This window comes from Trematomus bernacchii, unplaced genomic scaffold (genome assembly GCF_902827165.1).
Source record: "Trematomus bernacchii unplaced genomic scaffold, fTreBer1.1, whole genome shotgun sequence".
Taxonomy (NCBI): Eukaryota; Metazoa; Chordata; class Actinopteri; order Perciformes; family Nototheniidae; genus Trematomus; species Trematomus bernacchii.
In genome coordinates, this window is record NW_022987620.1 from 2,429,974 (window position 1) to 2,457,111 (window position 27,138).

The 27,138-nt window shown below is 41.3% G+C and overlaps 1 protein-coding gene across 1 annotated transcript in view; it reads right to left on the bottom strand.

The window, feature by feature from the left end:
* Positions 1 to 7,442: 7,442 nt before the first annotated feature.
* dnah5l (dynein, axonemal, heavy chain 5 like) overlaps positions 7,443 to 27,138 on the bottom strand; it is a 76,064-nt gene continuing 56,368 nt past the window's right edge. The window contains exons 70-96 of the mRNA XM_034132721.1: positions 25,907 to 26,052; positions 25,252 to 25,386; positions 24,612 to 24,713; positions 24,420 to 24,533; positions 23,882 to 24,049; positions 23,692 to 23,796; positions 23,357 to 23,470; positions 22,526 to 22,702; positions 21,808 to 22,002; positions 21,226 to 21,381; positions 20,908 to 21,090; positions 20,419 to 20,589; positions 20,069 to 20,320; positions 19,354 to 19,480; positions 19,150 to 19,271; positions 18,921 to 19,070; positions 18,173 to 18,337; positions 15,165 to 15,382; positions 15,019 to 15,074; positions 14,272 to 14,393; positions 13,956 to 14,106; positions 12,986 to 13,185; positions 10,258 to 10,446; positions 9,678 to 9,810; positions 9,196 to 9,404; positions 8,398 to 8,619; positions 7,443 to 8,093 (exon numbers count right to left, since the gene is read on the bottom strand). Of these exons, the coding sequence (XP_033988612.1) occupies positions 7,857 to 8,093; positions 8,398 to 8,619; positions 9,196 to 9,404; positions 9,678 to 9,810; positions 10,258 to 10,446; positions 12,986 to 13,185; positions 13,956 to 14,106; positions 14,272 to 14,393; positions 15,019 to 15,074; positions 15,165 to 15,382; positions 18,173 to 18,337; positions 18,921 to 19,070; positions 19,150 to 19,271; positions 19,354 to 19,480; positions 20,069 to 20,320; positions 20,419 to 20,589; positions 20,908 to 21,090; positions 21,226 to 21,381; positions 21,808 to 22,002; positions 22,526 to 22,702; positions 23,357 to 23,470; positions 23,692 to 23,796; positions 23,882 to 24,049; positions 24,420 to 24,533; positions 24,612 to 24,713; positions 25,252 to 25,386; positions 25,907 to 26,052 (4,319 nt within the window). The 3' untranslated portion in view covers positions 7,443 to 7,856. The remainder of the gene's footprint in view (positions 8,094 to 8,397; positions 8,620 to 9,195; positions 9,405 to 9,677; positions 9,811 to 10,257; positions 10,447 to 12,985; positions 13,186 to 13,955; positions 14,107 to 14,271; positions 14,394 to 15,018; positions 15,075 to 15,164; positions 15,383 to 18,172; positions 18,338 to 18,920; positions 19,071 to 19,149; positions 19,272 to 19,353; positions 19,481 to 20,068; positions 20,321 to 20,418; positions 20,590 to 20,907; positions 21,091 to 21,225; positions 21,382 to 21,807; positions 22,003 to 22,525; positions 22,703 to 23,356; positions 23,471 to 23,691; positions 23,797 to 23,881; positions 24,050 to 24,419; positions 24,534 to 24,611; positions 24,714 to 25,251; positions 25,387 to 25,906; positions 26,053 to 27,138) is intronic.

The window sequence follows — 27,138 nt, forward strand, 5'->3', positions numbered from 1 at the left end:
CCTGTATCAAGATTGATGCAAAACAAGTGACATGTGACCTTTTTAGAGAGATTTAGCAAAAAGAAACCACTTCTGGGGTCATTTGGGTGGATTTTCCATATCTTTCTGACCGTTAGAGCCAATAGAATCGAAGGGGGAGTCCCCCACACACACTCATTGTGAAGAGAAAAGGTGGGGGCTTTGCGCATGTAATTTTCCATCAGAGTGAACCTATCTCTAGCTTTGACATCTGGAAACGGAAAAGCAGTTTTAATGCTAATGGATTATCAGAAATCATTTCAAAGGGACACAGACACATTGGATTAACCTATGGATTAACTTCAGCAGCGTTTTTATCGTTTTAATGCCATTGAAGACCACTTTGGAGAGACTACAGAGACAAGGTAAAACATTTAGCATTTTTAGCTACCTAGCGTCACCTGTTTTGATGTCCGTTTTTGCTTATAACGTCGCAAATACGTATAATTCAGTGGTAATGTCGGTGTCAATCGATTCTGTGTCACCTCACGATGTGAAATGATGTGTTGGATGTGGTGAAAAGATAAATAATAAGGTTTTGTGAGTGATTTTCGGTGCAGTAAGGTGTTAGCATTTTTCGCTCGTTGCTAATTCAGAGGCTCAGTGTTAGCATTGTGGGTTTTCTTTTGAAAAAAAAAAAAAAAAGATCAGTTAGATGAGTTTCTTCCTGTTACATGGATATAAAACATTCATAGTTTTATTAAATGAACATGCCCTCAGACACTGTTTCCTGCAAGATGTTGCGGCAGTGCCCCGGTACCGGGGTCTCTCGGGCTTAACAGGTTAAATGAAATGAAATCCCCTCTTTGTTTCTCTTTGACCCGTACACTGAGGTAGTGACGCACTGCCGTCACTGTGGCGGCGGTATTACACCACACATGAAGTGCCTTCACACACTGAACCCTGACCTGTAGCGGACTCACTGATAAGGCTGCTGATTGTAAGTATCGATTAATATGAAAAATATTTTCTCTATCAATTTTTTGGTCTATAAAATGTCGTAAACAAAGTGAAATATATCCAATTTCAGATTCTCAATGTCCAAGGCTATATATAACCCAAGGATATTTACTTTATAATGACATGAAACAGAGACAAATCGCATCTTTTGGTATTCTAAGTTAATTTTGATGCAAATACTTTTAAAACTTTTACTTCAGTACGTTTTGAGTGGATGACCGTGACTTCAATGTGGTATTAATACTTTTAGTTAAAGTGGACCTATCATGCTATATTTAAATTATATATTGTAGGGCCATACCTATATAAGGTATATTTATACGTTTCTGTTTTCAAAATACCAAACAGATCATGCATTTTAGCCATGCCTCATTTCAGTCTATTTGCTGTTCTCCAGCCCTGTTTTTGCAGGGGGCTGATTCTGTGAGCTGCAGCTGACCACGCCCCCCTGCAGGAGAGGGGAGTGTGCTCTGATCAAGTCAGAAGAGGGGGAGAAAAATAGATCTCCGTCCTCCGTGTTTTATTATAGCCTATTATTATATAGAGGTTATTCATTTGTTTTAAAGCTCAATAAATAACAAAGAAGACCTTTGACCGGCACTTTTCTAATTTTGTCCGGAAGATTTCAACTTTAACCTGTTACGGCCCCTACACACGTCGGCGTGCGTTGACGCTTCAACGCTTCTGCCCATTCACTTTGAATGGGGTGACGTCACGATTCGCCAAACTGCATTCTGGGAGCAAAGCGTAGCTTTTCTCGCGGTGCTCGCTGCAAAAGTAGAGCAATGTTCTACTTTTGAAGCTGAGGCGGAGGCGTCAGCCAATCAAATCCCGCGTATGCAAATCTGCCAGTACAAGCGCTAGCCAATCAAACCGCGTGTATGCTGAGAGAGCCAGACCGCAGTTCATTTCCTCATATGCCAAAAAAAGGAGGAGAAAATAATCGTAGAGGGAGGGAATCACCCGGTGCTTTCAGTCCCTGTTCACCTGCCGGGATACAAACCGGAGGAGCCAGGCATGGAGGGAGGTGGCAGAGACAGTGGGTGAAACTGGTAGGTTTTCGCCTGTTTGGGGAGTTTATATCCAGTGTACTTCGTTTGAATGGACAGCAGGCATAGACAGTATATTTAGCCACCATGCAATGTTGCATAAAATAGCACCATAGACATTAATTAAAAATCGCTTTTTAGACATTAATGTCTATGGTGAGATTAATACACGGGAGCCTTTTTAAAGCCTTTTTACCCCGCTGCAAACAGAAACCCCCCCTCCTTCCCATCACAAACTTTACACAGACCCCTCCTTCCAATTATCAACTCCTGTCTTGTTTCCGCAAACTCTTGTGTCCTGCAGCAGATAAAAGTTTTGCAAGCCCCCGTTCGTTTAGTACCTAAAATAATAGACATCGCTTTTTCCAGCTGACAAACCCGACTTTCTGGTCACTTCTTCAATTTTCCAGCCCTTGGGGAGAGACACGGGAGATTCATGTGATTGGTTGTTGGTCGCGTTGCTCGCGTAAACTCCCCAAGCTCAAGACACGCCCACCGCCAAGCGGCAACGCACGCCGCCGTGTGTAGGCTGCGTTACGCACGGCCCCCCCGGTACCGGGCGGATAAACGCGTCATTTGCAGGAAACAACGTCTAAGGAATCTTAATATTTAATAAACTATGAATGTTTTATATCCATGTAACGGGAAGAAACTCAGCTAACTGATCTTTTTAATTTTTTTTCCAAAAAAAACCCCACAATGCTAACACTCAGCCTCTGAATTAGCCACGAGCGAAAAAATGTAACCTAAAACGGCACTTAAACTCACAATAACTCCCTTATTACTTATCCTAGATGCACAGCCAACCACTCGTTTTGGGTCTCCTGGAGACACAGAATCTGGGGCTGCCCACCTCAACACTCAGTGATAAACATTTGCGATGCTATAAACGAAAGCGTACATCATAACATGTGGAGCTAGGTAGCTAGAAACGCTAACATGGCTTACCTTGGTCAAAACTGGTCTTCAATGGCATTAAAACGATAAAAAAACGATGCTGCAGTTAATCCATAGGTTAATCCTATGTATCTGTGTCCTCTTTGAAATGATTTCTGATAATCCATAAGCAATAAAACTGCTTTTTCGTTTCCAAATGCCAGAGCTAGAGATAGGTCCACTCTGCTGCACATTTACATGCGCGCAGCCCCCACCTTTTCTCTTCACAACGTGTGTGTGTGGGGGCCTCCCCCTTCGATTCTATTGGCTCTAACGGTCAGAAAGAGACAACCATCAAAATCGACCAAGGGGGGCCAGAGATATGGGAAAAAAACAATTTTCACCCAAATCACCTCAGAGGTGGGGTGGTTTTGGCTAAACCTCTCTAAAAAGATCAAATGTCACTTGTTTTGCATCAATCTTGATACAGGGTACTTATTATATGTTGTACTTTGGATTCCCAAAGCTTTTAGTCTACTAACCCATCATCCAAGGGTAGTTTTCACTATCTGTAAAAAATAATTTTTGGACGGACACTATAATTTAGTTATAAACCTTGCTTTGATAAAAGAAATTATTCAAATAACCCTTTTAGAAGTTAAGTTGTAGTCATTTGTTTTGGGCATGTCATTTTCGAGCCTGAAACATGAAAAACAGGCTTGGTGCTTAACAGGACATCTTGACCGGCGAAAGAAAACCTAACTGAAACTCTGCCGCACGGTCCCCTCGTTCCTTGGAAGAGGCGGAGAGATGGGTGTTTGTCATCTGCTGGTGGACTAACCGGAGAGAATTACAGTGCTTGCCTCGACGGGGAGGGATTGCATTGAATTAAAGCAGCAGGAGCAAACGCTTGCCTCGGGGAGGGAGAAAAAAAGCCACAGCGGAGAATAAACAGAAGGGTAACCATGGTAACCATGCACGGGAAGTCTTCTTCGCTGCTTTTGTGGCAGACTACAGCGCCACTTACAGGCCTGGCATATGTACTACAGCGTCTCCAGCGCTTTCGAGCGGCAATGGCCGGCCGTGGCCCAACCCCACATTCCCCTGATAGGTGGAGAGTTGGCCCAATAGCCATAGCGCCACCGTCCTGACGTCAGGACAGTGTTCAAATGTGGATCAGTTTTTATCAGATCCGTTGCAGCCCCTTTTTAGAGATTTGGGTATGGAGGAAAATAGAGAGGGTTGTGTTTTCTGACACTTGGTGAGTTCCCTGGAACACCGGGGACACATATTCATATATAAAAGACGTACAAAAGTGCATTTTGCATGATAGGTCCCCTTTAAATAAAAAACTTCCAAGAAGGCCATACCGTTTTTACCAGTGTTAAAATCAAATGATTGGGTTTAAATGAAAACTGACTATGTAAGATAGGACTATCAATTCCTGCACTGAAAATATATTTGGAAGTTTTTCTTTTTCAACAGACCGTGTAGATTTGGTAGGGGCGTAGCACAAAACTCTGGGCCCTATAAGCTATCTCTGTGGGCCCCCTTCCTCTCTTGATCCATGTATCTAATGCACCTTTTAAAATGTATTTACAAATGACTGAGCCAACAACTGTACACATTAATCTGAAGCGGTTATTAGGGTAGTCACTAATGAACTAAAGCAGAACTCAAGTATAAACAGAGTTGGGTGTAACGCGTTACAAAGTAACGCGTTACTGTAATAATATTACTTTTGTCGGTAACGGAGTAGTGTAACGCGTTACTTTTATAATTCAGTAATCACACTACAGTTACTAACATTGCCCCGACACGCGTTACTTCGTTACTTTTATAAAATCAGTCATAATCACACTGACAGACAAGAGGGGTTTCCGCCGCAGGTTTATATGTACGTAATCTGCGCGACTTGCGCGTCCACATCTCCCCGTGCACTGCTGCATAAACATGGCTGAGTCAGCGATAACTTTCGAGGGGTGGAGGTATACCCATTATTTTGAGTTCGTCCGAAGAATAGACAGGAATGTGACGGTGAGGTGCAAACTGTGTCCAGGCCAGAAGCTGTTATCCACTGCTGTAAACACCACGTCAAACCTCAACAAACACCTGCAAAGAACACATGCTAAGGTGAAGCTAATAGCTAAGGACCCCCGAACCCAGAGTGAGGATGTCGTGAGTCGCCGCCGCCGAGTCCGAAGCAGCACAAATGAGAATTTGGAAGACCGGTAACCAAAGCAGAGATGGACAGGCTTGTAGCATCCTTCATAGTAGAGGTAATGTTGCCCATTTGCACAGTGGAATCACCATCGCATCGTTCAGAGATATACTGCGCAAAATACAGATAGCAGGAGACAGAGGACAGCCATAGTCAGAGCTATCTGGATCAGTCTTATGCGACAATGGAAACTGAACTAAAGAGAACATTTGAAACTTTAGCAGTCTGCGTGATCTGCCTGTAGGGAGGGGCGGGCCGGCCCTACGAGTAAAGTAACGAGTAAAGTAACGAGTAAAGTAACGAGTAAAGTAACGAGTTACTTTATGTAGAGAGTAACGAAGTAGTGTAATATATTACTTTTTTTTAAAGTAATATGTAATATGTTGCTTTTTTTTAGTAACGACCCCATCTCTGAGTATAAATAGTAATATTTGGAAGTAATAATAATCTGTGCACATTTCAACCCTCTTTCCTCAACATATTGTAGTTTACAATTGTGACTTGCTCTATCGAAATCACTCGCATTGACCCGAAGACACATTTTGAGTTGTATACACTGTTGGAAAGAGGAGATTCCTAGCTTTCTAATGATATCAGGATTGTTGTTGTACTCCAAATATTAAGCAAAATATGTCACATTATATAATGACTGTCACCGAGTCATCATTTTGAGAAAAAGGCCTTCAAAGTTTCCTCTTCTCTACTAATAAAAAAGTGCAAACAAAAACAAACTTTCAATTCCATGCCTTTCAAGGGCCCTCCCCCCATCTGGGCCCTGGGTAATCAATCTCTCTTCCCCCCACTACGACGCCCCTGGATTTGCTCTAATTTGACAGACACTTATAGAGAAGTAAACTGCAGAAAAGAATGCATTGTTTTATCTAAACTTGTATCTCTTATTCTGAAATTCACCTGCATCATTCCAGCGGAGGACTGTAGACCAGCACCACTTTGAATATATGGACAATGGAGGATAAAGGACAGGGAACTTACCACTCATACGTTTCTTTATATTCATTAACATGATACAAGACAGTGTTTTGCAATAAGTGGAGAATGTATATTTGTGATATGGTCGTGAGTTTCTGAGACGTGTCTGGGTTGGTCTAACTGCACGCGTGCATATCAATAAAATAATCAGCTCATATTATAAACAGCTCATAAGGTCGTCAAAATTTAGTTTTAGGAGTTTAATTTGTAATGTTTTGCTACCATTCTGTGTATTAACATAATAGTAAATAATAGCCTATAGTTATGCAATGTGAGAGGGCAGGGTGATCCGGACTCAGTCTGGGTTCCATGGTTGCTATGCGGTCTCCAGCTGCATGATCTTAATTCAAACCATCACAAACCTTCCGACGGTCAGAAAAACGGAACAACTGAAAATTGCCCCTTTCAGTCGCCAATTTCTCTGAAAACAAACTAACAACCTGCCATTTTTTGCTTCCGGACCTCTACCTAAGCCCTTCTGTCACTTATTACAGAGCTTTTTTCATGGTAAATGTGAATTTTTTTCCCAACTTTTCAAACCCATGTTGTTTTCAATGTATTCTCCCATGTTCACTTTCCAAAACCCTCAAAAGTCACCAATATAACTCTAAATATGTTTAATGTTTGTAATTTTAAGTGTAAATTCATGAAATATGACTGACAAGAAACGGATATGTGACCAAATACTTACCGTCCGTTTCACCTGTTGAAAATGTTAGCATGCAACATAGGCTACTAAGCTAGCAACATAATGTTTCTTTAAATATAATTTTTTTATTTCTTATCGATATGGACCACAAGTGTTGTAAGCAGTGATAGTATTTAACCCTTAATATTTCCATATGTTCATAACTCACAAATTAGCAATATAAGACTGACAACAGTTCGTGGCTCTTTTACAGCCTTATCCTTTAGTATTATGAATAAAAACTTTATTCTGAATATCAGTGGAGGTCAAGTGAACATTTAAGTAGATTTTGAATTAATTAATTTCAGCTTGCCATTAATATGCAGTCAGACATGTTGCTGTAACCTACTGTCTTTTTAACAAAAGATCAGAAAATATATTTTTTATTTATCCATGTACACCATCTTTAATTATTGATTTGCAATTATTTTATTCTAAACATAATTTTACACAATGTGGTTAATCTTATTGATTTACTGTTTTCATCATAAAAGAGCAGCGGGACAATTTTTTGAGAAAGTTACCGGTGCGCCAAGGAGGAAGTGCAGCGCACAGGAGACAACCATTTCATTGCAGACTGTTATGTTTACGTGGGGAAATGACAGTGCATACATTATTTTAGATATATTTCGGCCAGGGGTGTGCAGTTACTCCAGGAGGCAGCGGGACGTGTAACTCAGAGAAGAGCAGCACCAGCGCTCAAAGAGCTTTTACGCACCGCCTACACTGTGTTTACCTTCATTCGAACAGCTATAAAGAGTGACCGCAGGCTGTTACGTTTTAACCATACACACACACACACACACACACACACACACACACACACACACACACACAATTATGCTATTTTTTTTAAATATGAATAGTTATTATAATTGTAATAAAATAAAACCAAAGAAGATCCATCTAAAACAGATAGATGTTTATAGAGATCGTCAGGAAAGTACACTGTATGTGAGTTTTAGATCATAGTCTCAAACTTGAAAATGAACAAATGTGGTCCTTTAAAGACTACAAACATGGCCGCTGCAGGCCTCCCTCTCGCGGCGGAGCATCACTTGCAGTCGCAGAGCAGCGCGGCCCCCCTCAGGGTCCAGTGCTGGGGGGGCTGCAGGCTCCTCAGCTGCAGAAAGAAGATGAAGTTGAGGTCGGTGCGGCGCGGTTTCTTATAGACCGGACAGGAGTACAGGCTGACCGCCCCCCCACCCCCGCCGGGGGGCAGCTTGCTGTCGGCCATGTTGGCTGAGCTGATGGCAAAGACGTGAACCACGGGGAGGGGGCTGAAGAGGACCTGAGGAGCAGAGACAGAATTGTATTATTGTATTACTTTTATTAGTGTTTACATTTGAGTACATATTGCTCCATAATTGTATCATACCATTTTTCCTGCATTATTGTTTCTTATTTTAATTAGTAAAGCATCACTTTATTATTTATCAGTAATTATTGCTTTTTCCATTTTTCCATTATATATTTCATTTATTATTATTTATTATGTATCAGTATTTTTTTGTTTTGCCAATACATTTATTTTTCTTATTCATTTTATTTCATTATTTCAATGTATTAGTTATGGTTTTCTTCCTGTTTTTCACCTTTGGGGGGGCCTCGCAGAGTTTGATTCCTCGCCGATCCCACCCTGCCCCATCCAGGAAGAGGCCGTAGATGTAGACCCCGCCCACTTCTTCTGGGGGCGGAGCCACCACATCTTCCTTCATCATCTTAGTGACATTGTTGCTAAGGGTGACAGTATCCAAGGCCCAGCCCCGGGTCAGGTTGGAGCGCGTGGTCTCCTGGCGCATGGCGGTCAGAAAACCCTTTACGAAAAACACCAAAAGTGACGAGACTCAAGTTACATCAGGTTTCTCTCAGAAACTCTTCAATAAAGAAGATACAAATCTGGAATTTAGATCTTAAAGAGAAAGTAAAACATGTCAAAAACATGCAAATTACATTTTTACCCCTGACAGATGAAAACCACTGGCAATTGCAGATTTCTTCATATTTTTCTACCCTGGCTAATATTTTAAATGAATAGAGATTAAAGTCATACATTTCACAGAAAGAAATTGACCAATTAACGGAGAAAAATAACTTGAATATTCTCCAATATTATAAAATTCTTCTTGCCATTATTTTTCCTTGCATAGAAGGATCTTCTGCATCTTCTCACAAAATCTATGACTATAATATTGACTTATTTTTGTCGCATATTAGGGATGTTGTTATTTTCTTGGCTTTGCTCTCAGGTTTATTTTCGCACAAGGACAGAAAGGTCTTTGATGAACTGTTCCTCTTTAGTATGTCCTGTTTGAGAAGTTAGATTGTTCTTGTTTGACTGTCCTTAACATTGTTTCTAAACTCTTCTCTACGTCGGAGGACTTTTATCCAACCTGAGGGTTGAAGAATCCGGTGAGCCAGAACGTGTCCGGCCTGCCGGAGCTGATCCAGCCGCGGAGCTGCAAGCTCCTCTCCAGCAGCTCGCTGAACCAGAAGCCCAGTGAGGCCGAGGGCCAGCTGGGCCGCAGCCACAGGCGTGGGACCCGGGCGTCGAACATGCAGTCCAGAGCGTCCCGCAGGTCCTCAGACATGATGATGGTGCCTGCAGGGACACAGAATACGGGACTATATTTACACGCATATAATAACGTAAAATATACTTGTAAATAGATATCACATTTGCCATAATAGTGTTTGTAGAATGTGTGTGTGTGTGTGTGTGTGTGTGTGTGTGTGTGTGTGTGTGTGTGTGTGTGTGTGTGTGTGTGTGTGTGTGTGTGTGTGTGTGTGTGTGTGTGTGTGTGTGTGTGTGTGTGTGTGTGTGTGTGTGTGTGTGTGTGTGTGTGTGTGTGTGTGTGTGTGTGTGTGTGCTGACCGTCGATGGCCAGTTTGAGGTCGGTGAGCGTGCTCCGTACGAGGCCGATGACGCGCTGCATGCGCTCCACTTCCTGTCGTAGGAAGATGTTCATTGGCTGCAGCGCACCCATCTTCTTCAGCTGACCTTTGACCTTCAAAACACACTCCACAGTTACTCCACATTTCTGCAGAGGACCATATCACTAGTGTATAGATTAATTATGATTCATAACACAAACTCTGTATTAATATGTATTGTAGTTATCAGAAAGAAATGTTATCAGGATGTCATTTTATTGTATATTTAAGAGTTTGTTTCTTGAAAATGTAATACTTACATTTTGACAATGGTGAGTTTTTCCTCAGAAAATAAATCATCTCCCCTGGCTCCATAATCATTATTATTATTATTATGTATTTATTTTTAACCTAAAATGGAACTCATTTAATGTAGTAGAAATTGATTGATTCATTATTACTGCTTATTATTAGTACTGCATTTATTGTTTACCAAATACAAATGTGTTTATACTTTTCCTACGAGACCCATCTCAAAGTCCTTTTATTCCATAGAAATGAATCTTAGTCACCAAACACACCTCGTGCTGCACGTAGTCCGGCGGCAGCTTCTCCAGCATCTCGGCGGCGAGTCTCTGAACGCTGGCCTCCCTCGTCTCCCCGGCCCCGCCTCCGGAGTCCTTTGGTTGGATGCTGATGATGGTGTGGAGCGTCTCATTGGCCAGGTTGGTCTGGTAGGTGATGTCAGCGTTAGGGTGGAGCCCAAACACCTGCAAAAAGGAAGTCAAAGGTTTAATGATGAAGCTGTTCAGGGTTTGGATATTTTAGGAGGATCTTTGTAATTTTTTTTCCTTTTTAAATGTATAATATTTCTGAAGTAATATGTTTAAAAACAACTGCTGTAACATTTTCCTAAATGTTTTGATTAAATAAATAAATAAAATAAACAAAGCCTGGAGAGGGTGGGTAATATTTCATGAAAAACTCAGAACGTATGGGTTTCAAATTAATAAAAAAACTAGTTAATGAGACCAAAAACATCATACATTTGAAAATGTCGATGGAGCAACCTTACATTTTTATGCAGACGATACCGTGATGTACTGTGCAGGTCCCTCCATTAAGGAGGCTGTTGTTGAATTGCAAGCTGTTTTTAACATTATTCAGACTCAGCTCTCTGAACTAAAGCTTCTTTTAGATGTTGATAAAACCAAGGTAATGCTCTTTTCAAAAGCTAAAAAGACACCAGAGCCTGTTTTAGATATTGTAACTACGCAAGGAATAAAACTTGAAGTGGTTACCTGTTACAAATACCTTGGTATCTGGCTTGATGACTGTCTCACTTTTAAACGTCATGTCAATAACCTGCTTAAAAAACTGAGGGTTAGACTAGGTTTCTTCTACAGGAACAAGTCCTGTTTCTCGCTCGAGGCCAGGAAAAGGCTAGTCTCTGTGACCTTTTTACCTGTGCTGGACTATGGTGATCTGATTTATATGAATGCACCTGCCCATTACCTGGTCAAGTTAGATGCTGCGTATCACAGTGCACTGAGATTTGTGACAAACTGTAAAGTATTAACCCATCACTGTACCCTGTATGCAAGGGCTGGTTTGCCTTCACTAACTGTACGGAGGCTCAGTCACTGGTACATTTTTATATACAAAGCCATGTTAGGGATACTTCCATCCTACATCTGCTCCCTGATCTCACGGCGAATTGTAAGTGGCTACTGCCTGAGATCGCATGCTGTGGTTTTATTAAATGTGCCAACTGCTAGGACTGTCTTAGGGAAGATAGCATTTAGATGCACAGCTCCACTGTCCTGGAATAGTCTGCAATTGAAATGGAAACTGAGCAATCTGGTGCCACTAAATGTTTTTAAAGCTCGGTTGGATGCTAGTGAATCGGAAGCTGTTGGTACCTGTTCATGTGGATAGTATGTAATTTGTAATCCCTGTAATGCTAATGTATGATGTCCTTTTTGTTGTTCTGTTTATGTTTTTAATGTTTCATGTGGAACCTACTTGAGCAGGTCTCCCTTGAAAAAGAGATCAATGATCTCAATGGGATACACCTGGATAAATAAAGGTTTGAAATGAAATGAAACATTCTTAAAGGACAACTTTTCAAATGTATAAGTAATAAAATGGAATAAATTGCACATTTATTTTGGTAACACCCAACATATTTTATTTGCATAAGTTACCACCAGAATTTTTAAGAATATCTAGATTTGTTTCTCATGGAATGGACTTTGACATTTAATTTAATATTCCGTTCCTTACACACCTAATGTAAATAATATCCTGCTTTATATTGTGTTAACTGAAAATTGGCCCTTCAATGGTGTTTTATTTGTTTATCTTCACGGTCCACTTATTTTCAACTTTTTGATGCTGTTTTATTTCTATTTTGAGATGTTTCTATTTTAGAATAGTTTATTTTTAATTCTACTTATGTGCAATGCCTTATTTTTCATGCTGCTGCAATGCAAACATTTCCCAATTTGGGATCAGTAAAGTACATCTTATCTTATCTTATAATAAATGTACAACATTATCTCGGAAATTAAAACATATTAGGCGCGTTCACACCGGAGTACTTTTACCTGTACTTTTACCGTTTAGTTCCGTTAGTGCCCGGAATTTTGCATTCACACCAAAAAGAGAACTTAGTTCAGAGAACTTTCCCCCCCTTTTTAGTGCCTGCTAGAGAGGTGGTACTATCCTGGGGAGAAAAAAGTACCAATTTCGATTGGCTGGGCGAATTGCAAACCACGCCCCGTAAAACTCTGAAAAGTTTTGTGAAGCCGCCATTGTATTTGCTGGCATTAGCATTATTAGCATTAGCATTAGCCCCGCGCACCAACGGAGAGAGAATAACTTATGGCAACACAAAAAAAAACATGGGAGCGGTGGAGTGATGAGGAGGTGTCGGTGTTCTGGCGATTTACTCGGAAGATCCCCAACTCCGGGGACTTCCAGCCGGGGACTTCGGGTGGCAGTATATGTCGTGAAGTTGTTTGCGGCCTGCCAGTAAACCCAAAGCAGAAGAAGAAGTGACGTCAGCGGCTTCATTTGCGTAATCTTCCCTCAGGGAACTTATTCCGGTGTGAACGCAATCTGTACTTAGTTTCATGGGGGTACTAAGTGCTGGCACTAAGTGCCGGCACTAAGTGCTGGGCACTAAGTACGGCAAAGTACTTGATGTGAAAGCGGCTATAGCCTAACACTAAATAAAAGTGGCACGTTCCTTAGCATGAACCCCCAGCCTTCATGTTTTGACGCTGCTGTGTGTGATGCTCTGACCTCAGGAGAGTCGACCAGCGGCAGGGTGTCGATGTGCTGCAGGACGTCCTGCACCGTCCTGGCCCTGCCTGGGATGCTGTAGCCCTTATAGAAGCAGAAGGTGTCGCTGAAGGTGCTCTCACTGAACCACACCCCAGTGAAGGTGTTCAGAAGACACTTGTCCAGGTCGTCTGTCACCCGGCCGCCGTACTGCACCTCGCCTGCACAAGGACAGAGGCAGGTGGATGTTTTTATAAAAAGAATGAAATAAACAGAGAGATAGTTTGTCTTTCTTCTTGGTTCATGTGTTGGCAGTTTCAGTGTGAAAGTGTTGACATTATTAAAAGATCAAACCTAATATTCCCATGCTCCCTGTGGATTTATGTTCTATATTCATGTATTATTCCAAGAAAAAGTTTCCACAACAGTTGATCCAGCACGTTGTTATCTTTTGTCTTTTTTCATATCCTTCCTCTTTGCGTCTTAAATCTATGAATCTAGAGATGTTGTCCATACCAATCCCAGTGGCTTGAACTAAACACAGCGTATTGCAGTTTGCACACTGTTTATCTTGGAAGTTAATACAACAAATCTCATGATCTTCTTTAAACAACTGCATTTTGTCAAGACTACATTTGAATACTACATAGTAACTAGTTTTCCTGCAGATTTCCATGCAGATCTTTTGCTCACAAGGTAGCATTTTCAGGTAAGAGATTTGGTAGGCGTCAATTGAGAGTTGAATGACTCCCAAACACTATCATCTTCTGGGACACTAAAGTATCCGTGATACCATGGAGACAAAAACAACATCATCTTTTGTTGTTGAATTGTGGCATCAACTTATTACCAGAGTTTGGTTTGCATGACATCCCTACTTCCAGTCCATTGCATCTTCTTCTTGTTGTATCTGTTTTTATTGTATCTTGTTCTAAAGTATCTTGCCATGCCATGTCAAGGGAGAAGTAGATGAAACCATGTGAGGACCAACCCAGCATGTAGCGCAGGCAGCTCCAGTCGACTCCTCTCTTTGAGTCCAGGTCGTCCAGGTGGTTCTGCACAAACTGCATGCTGGAGGTAAAATCTGCCTGGTTGAACTCGTAGGGGATGTTCCAGCCGAGAGGACCGAACTTACGGCGCTCCTGATGGGAGAGAGAAGAAGAGAAGTGAGAGGGGATCTTTTCCAAATCGTCCAGGAACACATTTCAGTTTGTTTATATGAGAATCATCTTTGCAGAGACTATTTGTGTATCTGAGCTTTTTTAAATGATCATTTTGTGGTGAATGTAGCGTTTGTGTGGACAGACCTGCACGGTGGTGTGCAGGAAGGCCACGGCATACAGCAGAGGTTTCCACTGAGGCAGGCTGCTGATCTCTAACTGATCCTGAGTGACAGCACTGAAAGTCCTCTTCAGACCCGCCTTCATCCCTGAGGTACACACACGAGAACAACATTTTCATAAACAAAATAATACAATTAAATATATATGATAATTTTGATGGTGAAATGAGCCTTTAACAACAGAATATCGTAGTGATATCATATCAAAAGTAGAATGGCATCTCAAAGGGAGACAAAAAATCATAAATGATAAAAAATGTATGTGATAAATTAAACATCTTTTATAGAGCAGATAGGAGTATTGGGAGCCAGGTTAAAACATTTCTGAGAGGAGTCTCTTATCAACTAGTGTACATTTAGTCAGCACTTTATGTAATTATTCTTAATCCAGTGTCAAATGTTCTTGTTAGTTTTTACTATTTCAGTTTTCTTTAATCAAAAGTGTATCATTTATCAGTTAGTTTGTGTGCTGCTTCTATAGACTGCTCTTTTTTTGTCAATCAAAATAAAGACAAATATTAGTAAAGATTTATTTTGTAACTACAATTCTGTCTTGTGGTTTATTCACTTTTCAGACATGTTGCATGTTTATAGGGTCACAGTTAGTGTTTAATGCTGTCTGTGCTGTCTCCTCATAGTCCTGTCTCAGTCATACAAATCAAAAGACAGACATATTGAGTAAGAGTTTTAGTTAATCATATGAAACTGTTACCCAGAGGAGGTTCATTGGTGAACTTGATGGAGGACTGAAGGAATGTGATGGGGAATCTGCACACAAACAAGCACAGTAACATTATTCAGCAAATGTTATATTTAAGTTCCTTTTCTGATAAATCATCATTGGGTTTCTTGTGTTACCTCTCGTGCACGTCTGTCGTCAGCCACACACGGAAACCCTTATGCACGCTGTCTGCCGTCGCTGTGGTAACCGTCTCCAGCAGCTCTGGCAGGAAGTCCAGTCCCAGGTGGCAGTTCTGGAGGAGGAGCCAGCCGCCGTCCGTCATGCTGCCGGCCAATAGCCTGCGAGCGTGCACCTCCTGGCCCTGCCCCATGGAGATGGACCGGCACTGCGCCCCCTGCAGGCAGAGAGCAACACTTGATTCATTACATTACATTACATTACATTACATTACATGATACTTGTTAGACGCTTTTATCCAAAGGGACTTACAAACTCAATACTGTGGACAATCCCCCGCCACATGCCTCCATTCATAAGTGCTTTAACCTATTAAGCACTGAGCCTGTTTTTCAGGTCTCAGGCTCGAAAATGACATTCCCAGAACAAATGACCATATCTTCCCTTCTAAAAGGGTTAAATTAATAATCTTTATTCTCAAAGCAAGGTTACATCTGTGAGTTGGATGTAGAAGTATCAGAATCAATATAGATGTTTTTTATTTTAAAGAAAATTCAGATTTTACATAGTAAAAAACTGTAAATTATAGTGTCCGTCCAAAAAATCCTTTTTACTTATAGTGAAAACTACCCTTGGATGATGGGTTAGTAGACTAAAAGCTTTAGGAATCCAAAGTACAACATATAATAAGTACCCTGTATCAAGATTGATGCAAAACAAGTGAAATTTGACCTTTTTAGAGAGATTTAGCTAAAGAAAAAACACTTCTGGGGTCATTTGGGTGGATTTGACCTATCTCTGGCCCCCCTTGGTCGATTTTGATGAATGACATCTCTTTATAACCGCTAGAGCCAAATAAGGAGTGAGAGTGACGCGTGACCAAAACCGGAAGCTGCATACACCAGGGCTGCCAACACTCATGCATTGAGCGTGAGAGTCACGCAATTAACCCGAATCTCACGCACTCACGCCACACATGCCTTTCCTCACGTTAAGTTTTCGTCCAAAATAAATGTATATAAATATAAAAATAAAGTGAAGGAACAGCAAACCGAGCGGTCTACGAAATGAGACGGTCTTCTGGCTTAGTTCAGTAAAGTTGGAAAGATATTGGGAGATTCTGATTTCACGGATCAATAACTTATGAACAAAACGTTATTCAGACACAAATGACATCTCCTAAGTACCGTGGTAAGGACAACGAACTACAATCACATGTTGATCAAAAAAAGCCAATACGTGCCGTCCTCCGAGCTGGCACATTACATTGGTCTCTATCCGCAGCCGGAGAAGAAAACGAGTGCTCAGGGACCGTCTGCAAAGTGCAACTCCGAAAAAAGAGAATACAATAATATTCAATCACTATTATACAGTATATTACTACCAAACTCACCACACACATCAATAGTCTCCTGGTGGTCATACTATAGCAAGGAGTTTGGAAGAATGTGCTTTTGAATAATTTTGGGGAATATTTATAATGTAAAATCTTCAATAAATATGGCATCATCTTGAATAACTTTACTATTATACAGTATATTTCTACCAAACTCACTATTTGCATTGTTGTTGTTAGCATCTGGTTAGCTAGCTGCGCTAACAGATATTAGAAGCTGTTTCTTAAACAAGGAGAGGGAGAGCTCTGTCCTGTCAGAGAGAGATAACTACAGCTCAGTGAGGTAAGGGACTCTGAGTGTTTAGATAGTTCACTTTAGTCTAGTTATCTGAGTGGGTCTCAAACGGTTTGGTCACCATTTATGAAAATAAATGAAAAACAGTTATGAAATACTATATGACAGTACAACAAGAATACAGTTTAAAAGGGGAGTGATTTGTCAAATATCCATAAAGAAAAAGAAAATCTGTTTACAGTTCCGTTTCATATGGGTGTTGAGAGATGTATCCATAAATTCATTTTGCTCTCAAAGTGCACCAGGTTGATGAATTTAACTTCAATATTTAAAAAAAATCTTCCCGGGGGAGCATGCCCCCGGACCGCCCTAGAGGAGGTGAGGAGGTGAGGACCCCCCCGCACTTATAAAATAGCACTTGATTGTAAGAGTCGCGGGTACACTGTGTAAGTGTGTATTCCACTGTAGCGCCCGGTACATTAATGGGAAACCCTAGTTTGTACATGTTCAATACATTTGTAACACTGAACACATGAACGTTTCTTTTTTCGGTTCACCAAAAAAAAAAATCTCACTCCAAGCTGAACTCAAATGTTGGCAGCCCTGCATACACTCTGGTGGCTACCATTAGCAGCTAACTTTTTCGCTCCGATTTTTACATAAAAATGTAATTATGGAATATAAATAATTGTTTCAAAGGCACAGGTACATTATTAACCTATGGATCAACAGTTGTAGCATTTTTTTTTTCTCGTTTTAATGCCATTGAACACGTCTTTTGATCAGATTGACAGCTACGGTGAGACGATCTCCCGTAAAAGCTCCGTAAAGGTACGTGTTGTGATGTCTGTGTTTGCTTCCCCTGTCGCAAGTTCGGATCGCTCAGTGATGATACTATACCTATTATAATCTGTGGAGTCTCAGCTTTAATCGGATATATTGTATGTGCAGCTACGATAAGTAATAAGGGTATCTTTATCTTGAGTTGTGTGCTAAAGTGCGTTAGCATTTTTTCGCTTAGTGCTAATTCAGAGGCTTGGTATTACCCTTGTGTTTTGTTTTGGTAAAAATGGTTCATATCTTCAGTTAGCTGAGATTCTTCCCGTTAATCTGGTGCTACACATTAATAGTTTCATAAATGTTAAGAAGCCCTGAGACATTGTCTCGAAAAAAAAACGGTGGGAGGGGTCCAATGGGGGGAGCGTCGTCCTTAAGAGGTTAATACATTTCTGTCCATAACTAATCTATAAAATACTGTTCAAATCTTCCCCTTTCCCTGACCATTTCATTGTCTCCTCTTGTTTTAATCTATTGAAATGTCCTGTACTGTCCCTCTCCCATCATTCATGTTTCCTCTCTCCACTGATTGAGTTCACCTTGTTCTTGGCCAGCCTCTCTATGTTTTCGGTGGGATCGGAGCCCATGGACAGCAGACAGACCATCGGCGTCCTGCTGTCACTCTCTACCAACATGGCGTCCAGGTCCAGAACCAAACCTTCAGCGTACTGTGGACCCAGGGAGTCCGAGATGTAGCGGCGCGCCTGCTCAACACACAGATACAAAATATGTTTTATTCTTGTTGACAGACATAGCAGAGAAAATGAGATAAGCTGTGGGAGATATCTTCTGTAAAAGTATAATGTTATTAAGAGGTAATAAATAAATAAATAAGAACAGAGGGGAGGGGGAATAGCAGGATGATAAACAAACATTTGAATGCTGTTATTGGCATTGGACGTGGGAAAAAGCGGTAAAGGATGATTACGTTCTTAAAAATCCGTTTTTTGTTAGGGGAAGGAAAACGTAAAATGTAGTTATGAAGTAATCACGTATGTGAGGGTACGTTCTCCACAGCAGGCTCCAAAAGGAGTGAGAGATAATATGCAAACGATGATTTTTAAGTTAAACTACAGGCGCTCTGCACACCAGCCCGTTATATTAAATGTGTTTTGTGTTGTTCTTTTGGTTTAAGATATATATGTTGTAGGAAAACACCGAACAAAATGACTTTCAGCGCATGTTTTATGTTTGCATTACTGTAAGGCTAGGCATGTTAGTATTACATTTCTACTAAACATGATTCTTAGATAGTTCGATTTGTCCTGCAGAGTTAAGCCTTCAGACCTGAGCGGTGGTTCGGTCGGGACACCAGCTTCGTATGAGCAGAAGCTTCCGGAAGGTGTCGAGCTTCTCCTCGTACCCATCAGGCAGTGGGGCATCTTCTGGTGTTGGATGGTCAAACCACGCTCTCCAGGTGCGCTCGTTCTGGATCACCTGGACAGGAGGAGAGAACACTTTGCTGGGTCTGTGTCCCAGCTTTACCTGCTCACCTTCACCTGGGTCTGGGCTGTACCTGGGTCAGGATCTGGGAGAAGGGCTGCAGGCTGGAGAGCTGCACCAGGTTGAGCCAGGTCTGATCCAGGATCCAGCGCCGCGGTTTGGACTCTACAGAGTTCAGATCCAAAGAGGCTCCACCTACAAACACAAACAGCATTTTCTGTTGAAATACTTTGGTGTTTAAAAAGTAAATGATGGAGAGAAGGATGGGAAGTGTGACCTTTAACGAAGGTGAGCACCTCAGGGTGCGAGATGTTTCGGGCCTGCAGGGCGATCTTCAGAGCCAGGAGCAGAGTGAACAGCAGTTTGTGTTCTTCATACAGACTCCTGGCTGTGTAACAGTAAACCTGAGGGAGGGACACACAGGAATCCAGTTTAAATCATTACAGCAGACTCTTATAGGCTTGGAGTTCTAGTATGAATGCAGACTATAGATCAGGAAGTGGACGTAGTCATAGTACGTCACCCATTGGTGTGTGGACTTCTGCTTCAAAACTTCCAGTTTAGCATTTTGACATATTGGTCATGGCTATCTTGTTTTTGGCCTTCTCCAGCTTGTTTTTTTTGGCTCTTGCTATCTTGATTTTTGGTTGTCCCTATCTAGGTTTTCAACCACATTTTGTCTTTTTAAGCCGTCACTATGTTGATGCTTCTTAATCATCCATTTTACCCAAATGTGGACCATACTTTAGTATATGAAAATATTGCTGTATTGAAGAAAAAAAGTGATGGCTATAAACTAATCAGAAAAGTGTAAACCAATAGACTTTTATTAGTCTAACTTATGTTGGCACCAAAGGAGTTGTCCCCTGCTGGATAGCAGAGAGAGTGAAATACTCTTTTAAGACACAGAGGTTATAAATATGTAGAAATATGAAATGCAGATCATCTTTGTTGGTGGATGATTTAATGGTCACGTCTTTTGACTAAAGCACCTTGTAGGTGAGGAAGCTGATAATGTTGCTGATGCGTTTGGAAGTGAGCTGAGACTTGGCGGATTGCAGCATGGACGAGTCAAAGAGTCCCAGGAACTGCCGCAGAGACGTCTGGTACATGATGTTGACCAGGGACATCTCCACGATGAGGAAGTATAGGATGCCCCCCCTGGTGGCCACCGGGCGGTACTCCTCCCTCGCCTGGTTGATCTTCAGCTCTGTCTCCGCTGCAACAGACAGCTTCTCACTAACCTGGAAGACAAGATGATTTGGTGTCATTTCAATTAGAGAAACTTTCAACATTACATTTAATTAAAGACAACCAGTAGGCTCACAGACAGAGACAGTACCTCCAGAGCAGTGGTCTTGGTGACCCTCAGCACCTCAATCAGAGACTGGTCCTCCACTAAGGACCCCTGGGTGCTGGTCAGCCTGAACAGGAGACTGTCCTCCAGCTCCTGCATCTTCCTCTTGTTGGATGTCACCTCCTCTAAAAGCTTCCCTCGCTCCGCTTCCAGCTCCTGAAATGTAGCATTCGAGCAGATATAAATGCACAGGCCTTGACTTTTCAAAAGAATCAGCGTGTTTTTCATTGCGGTGATTTCATCTTCAAATGTCACATTGGATTAAAGGCGTAAACACAAAATTACAGTTTTCCCTTTTGTCAGGATAACAAGATCTACGCTCTCAGATTGGCCATTTAAGTACATTTTTTGGTGTCTATTTGGAACACAAACCAGAGGCACATACAGAAGGGTAACAGACACTGCTGGACTCAAAAAGCTTAATGTAGGCAACTAAAAACGCTAAATAACTATCTGACTATCTAGCTGAATGACCTGTTTCTCCAGCAGGATGACCCTCCCCAGCAGCTGGTCCTCCAGGCCTCGCTGGGTGACTGTGAAGTCCACCACAGCCGTCCTGGCGCTGACCTCAGGGCTGTACGCAGGGTTTGCCAGCTTGGTGGTGATGTAGAGCGTGAAGCCCTTCATCACATCCACCTCCTTGTCTCCTACCTTCACCTGTAGGCGAGAGAGAGAAGAAGAAATCACATTGGGAATGTATACGTCTGGTTGGTCTTATATACAGTATAGAGAGGGGATATGACAGAGTAAGTTTGAAATTCATGTAGGAGAAAGACTTCACAGGAGTCCTACTTTATAAGTGGATCCAGACTTGATGTAGTTTTTGTCCAGTATGTTGTCCAGGACAGGGTCCAGTTCCTCCCCAACGTCCTCCAGCAGCAGGGGGCGCCCCAGAGACAGACTGTCCTCCAGGTGAGAGCGGAAATATTTATGGTTCAGAGACGTCACCTGGGACACAGACAAAGACAATATAAGGAAAATGCCTTCAAGTGCCCTAAACCTGCGTTCTCTCTACGATCCAGCAGTGACTACAGTGGTTGCAGAAAGAAAATCAGATTTTATAAAAATCTATGAGAAAATGAACCAAAAAAGACTTCCGAAAACCAAGTTGGTGACGGACAAATATTAAATGTAGATGTAAATACTCGGCAACACATTGTCAGGGTCAAATAAACCAAGATGAAAAACCGAGATGATGATGGACTGAATCAAGATGGTGACGGCCCAAAATGAAGATGTTGGCAGCCATAATGCCAACATTGAGGCTTCAAAACAGCAATCCACAAACCAAAGAGGGCGTAAGAGTCACCACTCCTTTGTACCTGTATGGTCAGCACTCGGATTACATTTGTTTAATGTGTTCATACTACTCACCTGCAGCTGCTGGTCCCGCTCCCTGTTCTGGATCCAGGTCTTGCCCTGGCCCTGGGGGTCTATCAGCAGCGGGTAGCGGGACGCCTTGGTCACCACGATGCCGTTCTGGATGGACAGGTCGTCGCTGGGTAACCCCTGCAGGCTCCACTCGCTCACCGTGGTGTTGTCTACCAGCAGGCCAATCACGTTCAAGTCCTGCGGAGAATTGAATAAGTCGTCACAAGAGAGTATAGATGTTGCTTGTAGATGTGGCAAAGAAAAGGACTTTAACATACTTTAAAGGCAACTGTTTTATGTATGTTCCTGCTGTGTTTAACTTACTATTCATTCTTAAAGTTTACATTTAATAAATATACAGGCAATACTAATAATAATAATAATCAATTGTTCGTTCTGTAGGAGCTCTCTTAAGTAATCCAATATTATATTCATCACCACAGTAATCCCATTCTTAAAAATGTTCAACTATAAATACTATATACTATATCTTTAAGGCTGTGTTATTTTAATTTCTTTAAGGTAAAAACAAGAATTTCAGTAAAGTTTGGTGGAAAGTTGGACAGTTTTAATCTGTACATATATTTATTTTATTTGACAGGCCAAATCTTTGAATACATTTAACATAGGAGGATGTGGCTCAGTGCGTTAGTTAACTTTTAGATCAAATAATGTTTTTGGAGGGGAACAGAGGCGGAGCTACACAATGTGAAGTACTCACAGGACTGAAGGGGATGAGCCTCTCCTCCATCTCTCTCTTCCACAGCTCCAGCAGCAGGCTGCGGTACTCCTGGTTGAAGGGCCCGGCGTAGGACAGGAAGCCTGCGGACAGAAGGACGTCCCCCACCAGGTGTGTGATCTGCGTCTGAAACCCAGCGCTGCTCTCAGTCCAACGCACCTGAAACACAGCCGGACCAGGAGACAGAGGGATGAAATTATGATGTTTAGATCAGGCATGTCCAAAGTCCAATCACGGCCCGCGGTCAGATTAAATACGGCCCGCAGTAATTGTTGCCTTTGTTTGTGGGCCTATGAACTGGATTTAATTTATGTCTGGGTTGTAACCAACTGGACTCTTATCTAAAGCGGATTGAACTGTATATATTGAGTCTTTTCACCACACACACCGCACACACACACTGATCTTATATGCGTCACTTTCCCCCATGAAATATATCTGACGAAAATGGAAATTGATGTGTGATCTGTATTGTATTGCATTTCGGTGACGGAGGAGATATTTCCCAAAGTAATTCATTTGTGTATGGTTTGACTGAACCATTTCTGCTGAATATCTTTGTTTATTATTTGTCAGACCTGATTCTGACTGGCACCCCACTTTATTAAAAATAGGTCAAAGCCGCTTCCAAGTTTAAGGTATTCCATATACCTGTAGTTCGTCAATGTTATCTGACTCTCCAGAAGTGAATAAAAGGCTTTAAGAGTTGTTCACGCCTGGCTTATATTTATTTACATTGCCATTTGAAAAATAAAGATAATTGTGATATCAGTGAAAAAAGTTGGGACCTTTAGATGGGTGGATGACACTGACCTTCTCCCCCCCCAGCCCCTCGATCAGAGCAGTAGCGTTGGACATCTTGCGGCGGCAGGCCTGGGCGTCCTCCTCCAGGTCCTGCTTCTCCTTCATGGCAGCGTCGTAAAGCGCCTGAAGGTTATGAGAAGTTTTTTGATATTATGTCAGATTAAAGTGGTACATCTACAAGAAAAAACTCACAAATGTTAAAGACATTTTTTTAAAGATATTTTGAGGTATGTATTAATGCTCAAAATAGAGACCACTTGCTGTAGGGCTGAAGTACAACTATAAATCAGCCTTCAATGACAACAAATCTTCAAATCAAAAGAATATATAGAAGAAGTAGATACCTTCACGGAGTCCAGCTCCCGCTGTTTGGCATCCAGCTGGTCCTGAGCATTAGTGAGTTCAGTCTGAGCGACCACCAGACGAGCCTCCTGCAGAGCCAGGTTAGCCTGAACAGAGGCATGAAGCGACACAGTAAGATATCTTTGTGTTGTGTTCAGGCTCTGTTCACACTGCCCTCCTCTGTGTTTGTACCTTCAGAGGCAGCACCTCCTTGTTGATGGAGAAGAAGTCGGCCATGGCCTGGGTCCAGGAGCAGAGTCCGGCCACGTTCCCGCAGATCCTCTTGGCTGACTCCAGGTTGTAGTCGTCCATATCCCGGTAGGGAGCAAGCAGCTCCACCACCTCCTCTGTGATGGAGTCCTGCAGCGCACACACACACAGTGCAGAAGATTCTAGTATATCCTCACGTTGATCACCAAAATGTAATAAGCCAAATAAAAGAGTACATCTATGAAAAAACTTGAATGTTCTTTGAGATTATAGTTGGGAATGTAAGAAAACTATTTTGTGATATATATTTTATATTTTAAGGTGAGTTTTAAATGGACATTTAAGATTTTTTTCTGGCAAATCTATGTTTTTTTAATCTCATAGTATATTACTCAGAGGAAATGTGTGAGTTTAATCTCTGAAATTCATTAATTTCCTTTAAATGACCCCCCTCTCCCAGCTCCGCAATTCATCAATCATTGTTTTGACCTGAGGATCTTCACATGTATAATAATCTAACCTTGCTGAAGTTGAGCAGCATGCTGAGGAAGGATGAGTTCTGCATCAGCTTCATGGCCTCGGCCCACGAAGGTTTGGGACACGGCCGCTCAGGGTCAGCGCTCACCGTGTCGATCTGTGGACAAAAAGTTGAAAGAGTGAGATGGATGAGAAAGTGTGTTAGGATATTTCACATCAGACGAGACTCGGAGACCTTTCTCTGGAACAGCAGCAGCACGGCGTCCATGATCCTCATGATGAGGTGAGGAGGCTTCTGCAGCTTCCTCACTGTGGCGATGTCCGCCGGCTTAATGGTCTGTAATGTAGAGAGGTTGTTTCAGGAATAAAACATGGCATACCAAAGGACCCTACGAACAGTCCTGCATACTGTAGAGTCAAGACCTACATTTTCAGTCGGTGTCTTTAAGTATGGTTTTAATGTCTCATGTTTTACAATTGTTATATGTATATTTATATATACTTTTTATATATTTATTGATGTACAGCACTTTGGTCAACTCTGTTGTTTTTAAATGTGCTATATAGTAAGTAAAGTTGGATTGGATTGGATTGAAATAATCTTGCTTCAAATGTATGAATTTACTTGATAATTAAACTGCGTCAAGGATATCATTTTCTCGTCACTTTTATAACATTAAAAGCTCATCTTACATTTTTTTTTTTTAATGCCTAAAACATAATTTTGTGTCTCTGTGGTCATTTTGTGTCTGTTTAAGCTCTTTTGTATCTCTTTGTTGTCACATTGTGTGTGTGTGTGTGTGTGTGTGTGTGTGTGTGTGTGTGTGTGTGTGTGTGTGTGTGTGTGTGTGTGTGTGTGTGTGTGTGTGTGTGACCTGTAGTGCATCCTCAGCAGCCTGCAGTGCTGGTTTGGCAGCCTCCAGTTTGGTCTCTGCAGAAGCCTTATCAGCTTCTATCTCGTCGACGATGAGCTGAGCTTTATCCTTCACCTTCTGCACCTGCTGCTTCACCTGAACAGAGAGATTACAATTGTGTTGGTTTTTACTCCACAACAAGCTGACAAACACAAACAACCGTATATTCTATCAGCTAACAAACCACTTCCACATCCAGCAGATCATTTACACAGGTTATATCAGAAAACATGGAGATTGAACCAGACATGAACAGCCGCACAACCAATAGCTAAAATATGTTAACAAGCTTACGGTTAAGGTGCTTTACAAAAATACAAACCATAGATAGGGAATCATAAAAGCGATATATACAAAATAAATCATATAAGAAAATGAAATAAAAACAGATTTCAAACATCTTGTTGATTATTAAAGTTTTCCCCTCGAGAATTTCATTATCATGTATTTTATTTTTATTAATTTTGATATTTCATGATTTATTTTCTTTATGTGGAGCTCTATTTACTTTGTTTGGTAAGTGCTATATATACAAATGTTGAGTATACATTATTTAAATAAATCCCACATTTCTCCTGATTGTGATGTTTTTCTAAAGTAGTGTGTCTTGTGGGACCTTTTCCGCAGCCTGAGCTTTGGCCATGACCTCCTGCAGGACCTCCTCTGCCCTCTGGGAGGCGACGGCGAGCTCCTGCTCCTTCAGCTGCAGCTCCTCTGAGAGGAGAGACACCGCCTGCTCCGCCTCCATCAGTTTACACAGACCTGCAGGAAACAACAACAACAACAAACTGAATATTACACTGGTTATTCTTTCACTTATCTATACAAAAAAAAGAGGAAGTTTTTTAATCATCTTGTGTCTAAAGAGTTGCAACTATTTTGCAGATTATTTTATCTGATGTCCTCAAATGTCTTATTTATTAACCTGTTTATTAATATTTTGAGAACTTCTTATTATTGTCGGAAGGATTAAAGAAACCAGAACATATTGCTATTTAATAATCTGGGTTCAGAGAATTTTACAATTTTTTTGCTTACATTTTTTTTTTAACCTGTTTAACCAGCACCAAGCCTGTTTTTCATGTTTCAGGCTCGAAAATGACATGCCCAAAACAAATGACTACAACTTAACTTCTAAAAGGGTTATATGAATAATTTATTTTATCAAAGCAAGGTTACATCTGTGAGTTGGATGTAGAAGTGTCAGAATCAATATAGATGTTTTTTATTTGAAAGAAAATTCAGATTTTACATAGTAAAAAACTGTAAATTATAGTGTCCGTCCAAAAAATTCTTTTTTACTTATAGTGAAAACTACCCTTGGATGATGGGTTAGTAGACTAAAAGCTTTAGGAATCCAAAGTACAACATATAATAAGTACCCTGTATCAAGATTGATGCAAAACAAGTGACATTTGACCTTTTTAGAGAGGTTTAGCCAAAACCACTCGAAATGTTTGGGTGAAAATGTTTTTTTTTCCATATCTCTGGCCCCCCTTGGTCGATTTTGATGGTTGACACCTCTTTCTGACCGTTAGAGCCAATAGAATCGAAGGGGGAGTCCCCCACACACACACGTTGTGAAGAGAAGAGGTCGGGGCTTCGCGCATGTAATTTTGCATCAGAGTGGACCGATCTCTCGCTCTGACATTTGGAAACGGAAAAGCAGTTTTATTGCTTATGGATTATCAGAAATAATTTCAAAGAGGACACAAACACATTGGATTAACCTATGGATTAACTGCAGCATCGTTTTTTTATCGTTTTAATGCCATTGAAGACCAGTTTTGACCAAGGTAAGCCATGTTAGCGTTTCTAGCTACCTAGCTCCACATGTTATGATGTACG